This window comes from Limulus polyphemus, unplaced genomic scaffold (assembly GCF_000517525.1).
Source record: "Limulus polyphemus unplaced genomic scaffold, Limulus_polyphemus-2.1.2 Scaffold8786, whole genome shotgun sequence".
Taxonomy (NCBI): domain Eukaryota; kingdom Metazoa; phylum Arthropoda; class Merostomata; order Xiphosura; family Limulidae; genus Limulus; species Limulus polyphemus.
The window spans coordinates 11,412-21,139 of NW_013674396.1; the positions used below are offsets into that span (position 1 = coordinate 11,412).

The following is a 9,728-nucleotide window of genomic DNA, read 5'->3' on the forward strand; positions in this document are numbered from 1 at the left end:
AACAACTTGATTGTAAGATGGAAAAGCACCATCAATAAGAATAAAGACTATTTCATTTATTAAATGTTTTGTTTTCATATACAAGTTGTTCGGGTTTTTTCATCTAAAAAAAGGTGACATTAATTTCTTGATGACCTAATATATTTATCAGACAGGAAGTTGGAATGTTCAAGTTTGATATAACTATATCAGACTGGAAGTTGGAATTTACAGATTTGATATAACTATATAAGACAGGAAGTTGGAATTTACAGATGTGATATAACTATATTTATTAGATAGGTTGTTGGAATGTTCAGGTTTGTAATAACTATATTTATCAGATAGGCTGTTGGAATGTTCAGGTTTGATATAACTATTTATCAGACAGGCTGTTGGAATGTACAGATTTGATATAACTATTTATCAGACAGGAAGTTGGAATTTACAGATTTGATATAACTATATTTATCAGACAGGAAGTTGGAATGTTCAGATTTGATATAACTATATTTATTAGATAAGTTGTTGGAATGTTCAGATTTGATATAACTATATTTATCAGAAAGGCTGTTGGAATGTTCAGGTTTGATATAACTATTTATCAGACAGGCTGTTGGAATGTACATGTTTGATATAACTATTTATCAGACAGGCTGTTGGAATGTACATGTTTGATATAACTATTTATCAAACAGGCTGTTGGAATGTACAGGTTTGGTATAACTATATGAGACAGGCTGTTGGAATGTACAGATTTGATATAACTATTCATCAGACACAGTGTTGGAATGTACAGGTTTGGTATAACTATATTTATTAGACAGGCTGTTGGAATGTACAGATTTGATATAACTATTCATCAGACACAGTGTTGGAATGTACAGATTTGGTATAACTATATTTATTAGACAGGCTGTTGTAATGTATAGGTTTGATATAATTATATTTATCAGAAAGGGTGTTGGAATGTACAGATTTGGTATAACTATATTTATTAGATAGGCTGTTGGAAAGTACCGTTTTGGTATAATTATATTTATCAGAGAGGATGTTGGAAAGTACCGGTTTGATATAATTATATTTATCAGAGAGGATGTTGGAATTTAAAGCTTTTGTGTAACTATATTTGTTTGATAGGCTGTTGGAAAGTACCGGTTTGATATAATTATATTTATCAGAGAGGATGTTGGAATGTAAAGGTTTGGTATAACTATATTTATTAGAAAGGCTGTTGGAATGTAGAGATTTTATATAACTATTTATTAGACAGGCTGTTGGAATGTACAGGTTTGCTATAACTATATTTATCAGATAAGCTGTTGGAATGTTCAGGTTTGGTATAACTATATTCATCAGACAGGAAGTTGGAATGTTCAGGTTTGATATAACTATATTTATTAAATAGGTTGTTGGAATGTTGAGGTTTGATATAACTATATTTATCAGATAGGCTGTTGGAATGTTCAGGTTTGATATAACTATATTTATTAGATAGGCTGTTGGAATGTTCAGGTTTGATATAACTATATTTATTAGATAGGCTGTTGGAATGTTCAGGTTTGATATAATTATATTTATCAGAAAGGCTGATGGAATGTACAGGTTTGATGTAACTATATTTATGAGACATGGAGCTAAAATGTACAGGTTTTGTTAACAGAGGGGTCATTGAAATATGCAGGTTTGTTATAACTGCTAATTTTTGTCAAGCTTTTCTATTATTAAAATAACTTTTAGAAAAAACTTCATTTATATCAAGACAGTTGTTAACTTCTTTTAGTGGTAGCAGATTTTAATATTTTTGTAGCAGTAAGTGTTGATTTATTGTGTACACTCTTATATATATATATATAATTATTGAAATACTTTCATTTTGTACTAGCTATATAATGTCCAGTGAATACAAAGATACAGGAATACATATTTCTCTTGCAACATGCTGGCTGCTCTTAATTTTGTGTATATCTATGTAACATGAAACCACATTACTCCTCCGATCCCAGCGAAACTTTGAATGTGGTATTAATAACCATTGTTATAATTTAAAACGTGAATACAAATATTATTTAAATACTCACCTCTAGCCTTCCACCTCCTACTTCTACATATCCACATGTTAATGATTATGCAGTAACTTTCCACTAACAGGACTGTGAACCCCTTTCATAACCAGGGCCCTCTTCACATTTGCACTTGTTAATCACTTTTTGATCAGCAATAGTACTGTACAGATGTGCTGGTTTTTGTTTGTAAAGTTGTTGATATTTTCCTTTCTACTACAGACTTAGTTTTTCTTTAATATATCTTTAATTTTTCACATTTTTGATTTGTGAAGAGTTACTTTTTCCAACTTTCTTACTTTTTATTTTTTTTATTTTTATGGTCTTCATCTTTGAAACTGTCACTGTGCACTTGTAGTTTCAGGTAGTTATATCTACCACTACTACTTGGTTGAGTACTCAATTACCGGCTGAGGACATGACGGCCTAATCACCCCACCCCCCCAATATGTTTCCCAGTCATGAGTGATATCGGCGGATTTACCCAGACCATTTTCATCCTTGTTTGAATTTGTTAATCAGGTTTGTTCTGTCTTATCCTTATCTCCTGTTTCCTCTGATTTTCAACCTGATCTCCTTGGTGAAGTATCTATGGGCCAATATTTAGTGTTCTCTTCCTCACCTGATGTTGGGGTTCATGCCCAGCATTATGAGGATGAACTTTGGTCAATGATTAGTATTCCTTTTCTGCCATGTACACCTGAAGATCTTACTATGCATTTCATAGATCCTCCTTCCCTTATCTTTATTCCCAGTGTTACATGGTGGGATTTGAACCCTAATGCATTGGTGTATTTCTCACAATCTCAATTTTATCATGTAAGACTGATGTTGTCCACAATTCTGCATGCATTATTGATTATGCACTTGCTGGCTCAGGCAATTTACTTGTTTCACAAAGGGTTTTAAAATGGTGTTTGAGGTCTTTTTTTTTACCATAATGGCACATCTTTCATCTTCGGCCCTGGCTCTTCAGACATGGCTAATATGCTCTTGGGACCTTCTGGGTTGGGAGGCCATTCTTTCTCGAGTATGTTTACCCACTACTTCCGTTCGGGACTTGTGCATAACACCATTTTTACTTGAAGAGGTGTTTGGGATTTTTCCTGACTCATTCTAGGCCTGAGTTGAGTCTGATCGTCTGCATAATTCATTATCCCCATTTTGCTTCTCGAGTTTCCCAACCTCCTCCTACTGTTTCTATGCCTCAACTCTCCCCATCCAACCCTTTGCCAGTCCTGGCTTATCATTCTTCATTCATTTGCAGTTGAGTTGTTACTTGAAGGTGTTTGAGAGGATTACAGCATAGTGACTTTACCATTTGGCCTGGCCTCAGTTCCTTATGCCTTCTGCTTGATAGTCCAGTTGTTACCTCAACTGCTTTCATGCCAGAGGCCTTCATTTCCACCATTACATGGATGGCTAACTACTTTTGGCTTCCTTTCAGGTTGACTCTGCTGTTCATACTCAGTTTTTTCTTCGAGAGGCTGCCATAGTTGGGTTGGCTCATCAAGTTGGAGAAGTCATTTCTCATACCCACACAGTATCTGATTCACTTGTGCATTTTTCAATTCCCTCATCAGTTGGGCCCAGCCTTCACCTCTTCATTTATAGGATATGGAATATCTTGTTCGCAGTATATTGGCATCTCCCTCTCTTACTGCAGGAGAGACTTATCTTGTTTGGGGATGTGGGCTTCTGTCAAAGTTGTCATTCCCCTTGGTCACACCTACATGCAACACCTTTCGTTGGTGTTACTCAACTGGTGGAGCCTCATTTGGGATCTTTCAGATGCTCCTATTATCCTGCCTCTCCATCTACAGAACAACTTCGCTTGGTGTTTGGATCAGACCAATATTACCATCAGATTTCCTCTTATACCTCCTCGTCTTGACTGCTATCTGTTTTACAGTTGCTTTCCTTTTAGGTTGAGGTGCATATCTCAATGCTCAAGAGGTTTAAGGCCATTGGACACTGGTTGAATCATCCCTACATATCAACATCTTAGAGTTGCTGGCAGTAGATCATGCTCTGCTTCACTTCTTGTTGGATGTTTGGGGGTGTGCAGTGATTGTTTATTCTAGTAATTCCATGGTAGTGTCTTATATTACCAAGCAAGGTCATGAAATCTTTGCTTCCGAACATTGAATCTCCGCTAGTAGGTCCACAATCATCACATTAGATTGTTAGCATGTCATATTCTGGGTACCCGAATTCTGGTCATGGACCGATTATCTCGGTCCAACAAGATTCTCCTGACAGAGCAGTTGTGTACTCATTGGGATATTCCAGATGTGGATGCTTTTGCCACACATCTCAATGCCCAACTTCTACATTTTTGGCAGAAGTTGGAGATGGTCTCAGTCAAAACAAGAAAGGACATTACCTATATGCATATCCTCCTATATATATCTTCTTCCCAGGGTCCTTTCATTGATTCAGACCACTCTATGTCATGTACTCCTATTGGCTCCATTTTGGTCTACTCAGATGTGGTTTCCATTTCTGCACAGGCTTTAGGTAACACCTCCCCTCTTTACTGTTGTCTCCCATACTCCTTCATTAACTTCAAGCAGGCATGTATCATCTGTCCTTTCCTGCCTTCCGGCTTTACATATGGCTTTTGGCCGGTTCTTCACCAGACATTCCAGATTTTCCAGGCACGTTGCCTCATTGATTGCCCATCCTGTATGTCCTTCCTCTTTAGTAGTTTGTCAGCATAAATGGTATATTTTCCACTGCAAGTCACTTTGTCAGGGATATCATCCTTCACAACCTTCACAATAGTTGACTGCATTTTTCATTTGGCTTTTTAATAGGGGACTGCCAGTTTCCTTGATTGCCAGCTATCAAGCTGCATTATCCTGCACATTCAGATTTCTGAGTTTGCCTCTGTCTTCCAATCTCCAGTGTTGTCTTTGTCATTTCATTTGTTTTCCCTTTCCCATTCTCCCCATCCTGTCTCTCCTGGATTGGAATCTCAATGTTTTCCTTCATACTATCACTTGTCCTATGTTTGAACCTTTGTCTTCTGGTTTACTGTATCACCTTTCCTTAAAATCCCTATTCATCATATTATTGGGCGTGGCCGGCAGCAATCTGAGATATTTGAGATTGACACCTGCCATGTTCCATTTCACAATTTGTGTTTTCCTCTTCCCTGACCATTTGTTTTTACCCAAGACTTCTGCTGCTAAGGAGGGTAAATCCACTTTTTCTCCCATTACATTCTCATCAATTCCCAATTCTTTATGGCCATTCGGATCCTGACTGCCTCCTGTGTTTGGTACGGGCCTTCTGATGGTTTCTCACTTGCACTGCTCCCTTCCGTGGTTACCATAACCATTTGTTTATTCCATGGAATCGTTCCATGTCCTGGGACTTCTCTTCAATTACCCTTGCAAGTTTGATTTAACAGTTAATTAGGCAGGTGTATTCTTCTCTTTTGCCTGAGGAATGTCACCCTTTTATGGTATTTTCTCATCAAATCCATCACCTCACCATGTCCCTGGCTGCCCTTTGGAGGTCATCATCATGGCCAGTATGTAACTACACCTCATACCCTTGTTTCAGATTATTTACATCACGTAGCTGTTTCTCGCTAAATCAGTTTTTGTTAAACTCTAGTCGCCATCTTATACACAGCAGTGTTATTGTGACTAATGAGTACTATGTTTTTGTTCTTTCTTTATTTACAGGGGCATTTTTGCTAGTGATGAGTGGTGCCTGACCAGATTTTTTTTTTCTGAAAATCTGCACTGTCCATCCTTTGACCACACTCAATGTCAATTACTTTGTAGCTCTTCCTACCACATACCTGATATGCAATTCCAGATGATACCAGGTATTGTTTGTGTGTCTCTGTTCAATTGTCCTCTACGCCAAAACCAATTACATCGCACGATTACATTATGCACACTGTAGAGATGAGATGCTCTGTAGGACAGTTAATAGTTCTCTTTCTCTCTCGTGGTCTTTTGCTTCATACATATGTTTGTCCCAGACCAAACACTCAGACACATGAGTAAGGCAGACAGGGATTACTGCCCGTTTCTGATGCTCTGTGGCATTGAGATTCTTTCTTACATGGACCAAATGTACAATTCCAGATGTTACTGGGTGTTGGTTGATCGACTCCGTTTATGTGGTAGATCTGCTTTTCAAAATAGGGTATTGTGGTCACCCGTTGCACTGTCTCGGGTGATGTAGTCCTCCAGACTCTCCAATGGATTTTTCCCTCCTTTCTTCTAGTGGAGTATGGGAGTCCATGCCACTTACCAGTTCCTAGTCACTGGAGTAGTGGATCATGGAGGTCTGTCATCCTGAGTAATGCATCATACCACTCAGTTGAGAGTAGTATGGTGGCATTCTGTAGGTGTTAATGATGTATAGCACCTTCTACCATGGACCTGATGTACAATTCCAGATGCCGCCAGGTTTTTGGTTGTAGGACTACACCATACTTATATGTATATACATGGCAGATTGCTTTTTCCCACCGTGGCATTTCCCCTTCCTACCATTCCTAGTGGCTCTGGTGTTGATTGGATATGGCCCTGTAGCAATTAGAATCATGTGACAATGGCATGATGCCCTTCCTACTATGCACCTGATGTACAATTCCAGATACTGCCAGGTTTTGATTGAAGCACTATGCCACATATATTCCTGCCATCCTCCGGATGTGGTTCCTGGGGGTGTTGGGTGTTGGTTGGAGATGGTCCAGTTTAATAAGTCCTCAAATGAGTTCTGACTGGTATCCTTCCTCCTACTGTTGACTGGATGAAAAATGCCCAATGCTGCCATATTTTGGACTGGAGATGCACCCCAGGTTTGCAGTCTCTTTCTCTACCATCTACTTGATGTTTGGTTCGTGGTGGATCAAGTATTGGTTGGGTTTGAAACGCATGCAAGTGGAAACGGATTTTGGTACAGAAGCTCATCTTCCCTACCAATTCCCATTTCAAGGTGAAGAGGTAGGTAGGTGGATGAGGTCGAACTACTACTGTGGTCTGTTGTGTCCCAGCCACTCCACACCCAGGGATCCCATTAATAGATAATACATATCATGGGATTCCTTCGTGTTTTTCTGCCTTATATGTTCGCGACACAGACATAAAAGAACGAAGAGTATATCTGGATCATATATGGCGCAGTCTGTTGCTAAGGTATGATATTTTCTTTTTTGATTCCACACCCCATGGTCTCTCTTGGGTGCTTCTTAAAGGGGGATCATTTTTTCACCAGCCCTCAAACACTTCAATATGGGATTCTAGCTATTTTGTAAGAGGAGGTGAGATATCATATCAGAAGTTAAAATTTTCTTAAACTGAAAATATATTTCTGATGGATACTAACATCTTCTCACATTTCTCACCAGCCTCCCTACTTCCATGTGGATCCTCTGACCAATCTCGAAGTGATTAATGAGTGCAAATATGGAGATGGTGCTGGTTATGATAGGGGTTCTTTCATGCTCCTATTGGTGGAGACCTGCTGCATAATCATTTACACATGAATATACAGAAGCGGGAGGTGGAAGGCTAGTAGCGAGTATTGAAAATTTGCACCGATAGAGGGCAGTACTAAACAAGAAAAGCTTAATGAGTACAAATGTGGAGAAAGTGCTGGTTACAATAGGGGGTTCTGTCATGCTCATGTTGGTGGAGAGTTGCTGCATAATTATTTACATGCTAATTTAATAAAAATTTTAACTTTTACAATATTTTGTTTTTAACTTTTATTTTGTTAACCTTTGGATTATATCTATAAAATAGGCCTTTCTATCTATATTTCTGTATTTATTGGAATTGGAAGTTACATTAGTGGTCTATTTTCATTTTTTAATTATTATTTCATTTCTGTTTTTCTGTGGGGTATGGTGGTTTTAGATATTGGATTAGTGGATTTGACCTCCCACGATTATGTTTAGTTGTAGTTGTGAACCTTGAAAAAGAGATTAACAATTTGATTACTAACATGAATGTATCATGTGCTCACATTTTGTGTTTCTTTTTAATGAAGTGTACTGTTTTGTCATTCAAAACATTTGCAATATTTAGTAAAAAGTATTATTAACTTATCTTCTTTTAAAGTTCCCTGGAAATAAAAATAAAAGTTGGGAACAGTATACCCCATATTGGCTGTACACTTATGTTTGATTTCTTTATAGTGAAGGGATTAATGATGTGTGTTACCGTGACCACTGTGTGAAACATCTTACATATTACCAGACCTAATTTGGTTTATTGGTCTTCCATCTGTAACACTATTTGATTTTAATATAGCTGTTTGAAATTAAAACTCGCACAAGATGGTGAGGTGTTCTTTTACTTTGTGTCTTGTTTACTGCTGAATTTTGCATAGCTGTTTTATTTTTACAATAATGGGTATACATACAATGTAGATTTGGCATTTCTTGTTTATATTATTAAATATAAATTATTATCTTGAAGTACATGTAATTTAATCAGTTTACTTCATTGATTAGGAACCATATCGAAGAATGAGCAGAACAAACAAGTGCTTGACAAGTTACCAGTCGAGAGAGAAAGAGGCATCACTGTTAAGGCTCAAAGTGCCTCTATTTTTTATGAATATGAGGGAAATGCTTACCTTCTCAATCTGATTGATACACCCGTAAGTGAAATTATCATTTTTAAAAAAGTTTGGTAAATGCTATAAAGTACTTTAATCTTTTGCACTCCTACATTTATATATAAATAACTGTTTCAGTGCAACATTTATAAACAACTTGCCCAGTGTGACATTTATAGATAAACTTTCTCAGTATAACATTTATAGATAAACTTATTCAGTATAACATTTATAGATAAATTTTCTCAGTATAACATTTATAGATAAATTTCCTCAGTATAACATTTATAGATAAACTTTCTCAGTATAACATTTATAGATAAATCTCTCTACCTGTGCGACATTTATAGATGCACAACTTTCCAAGTGCCAGGTTTATAAATGAACAAATTTTCTAGTGCCAGGTTTATAAATGAACAACTTTCCTAGTGCCAGGTTTATAGATGCACAACTTTCCCAGTGCCAGGTTTATAAATGAACAACTTTCCCAGTGCCAGGCTTATAGATGAACAATTTTAAACCTGGCACTGGGAAAGTTGTTCATTATAAACCTGGCACTGGGAAAGTTGTTCATCTATAAACCTGGCACTGGGAAAGTTGTTCATCTATAAACCTGGCACTGGGAAAGTTGTTCATCTAAAAACCTGGCACTGGGAAAGTTGTTCATCTATAAACCTGGCACTGGGAAAGTTGTTCATCTATAAACCTGGCACTGGGAATAGAAGAACAACTTTCCCAGTGCCAGGTTTATAGATGAACAACTTTCCCAGTGCCAGGTTTATAAATGAACAACTTTTCTAGTGCCAGGTTTATAGATGAACAACTTTCCCAGTGCAAGGTTTATAGATGAACAACTTTCCCAGTGCCAGGTTTATAGATGAACAACTTTTCTAGTGCCTGGTTTATAGATGAACAACTTTCCCAGTGCCAGGTTTATAGATGAACAACTTTTCTAGTGCCAGGTTTATAGATGAACAACTTTTCTAGTGCCAGGTTTATAGATGAACAACTTTTCTAGTGCCACGTTTATAGATAAATAACTTTCCCAGTGCCAGGTTTATAGATGAACAACTTTTCTAGTGCCAGGTT

The 9,728-nt window shown here is 37.3% G+C and overlaps 1 protein-coding gene across 3 annotated transcripts in view; it reads left to right on the forward strand.

The window, feature by feature from the left end:
• Nucleotides 1-8,751, forward strand: part of LOC106475549 (translation factor GUF1, mitochondrial-like) — a 19,694-nt gene extending 10,943 nt beyond the window's left edge. Inside the window, exon 3 of one of the 3 annotated variants that reach the window (XR_002608910.1) lies at nt 8,533-8,727. Coding sequence is in view for 2 of the 3 variants with exons in the window: in XM_022379638.1 (XP_022235346.1) it covers nt 8,533-8,717 (185 nt within the window). In the remaining variant the exon portion in view is untranslated. Of the gene's footprint in view, nt 1-8,532 lie in introns of all 3 variants that reach the window. The other 2 variants (XM_022379638.1, XM_013936227.2) reach the window with 2 other exon arrangements.
• Nucleotides 8,752-9,728: the final 977 nt, after the last annotated feature.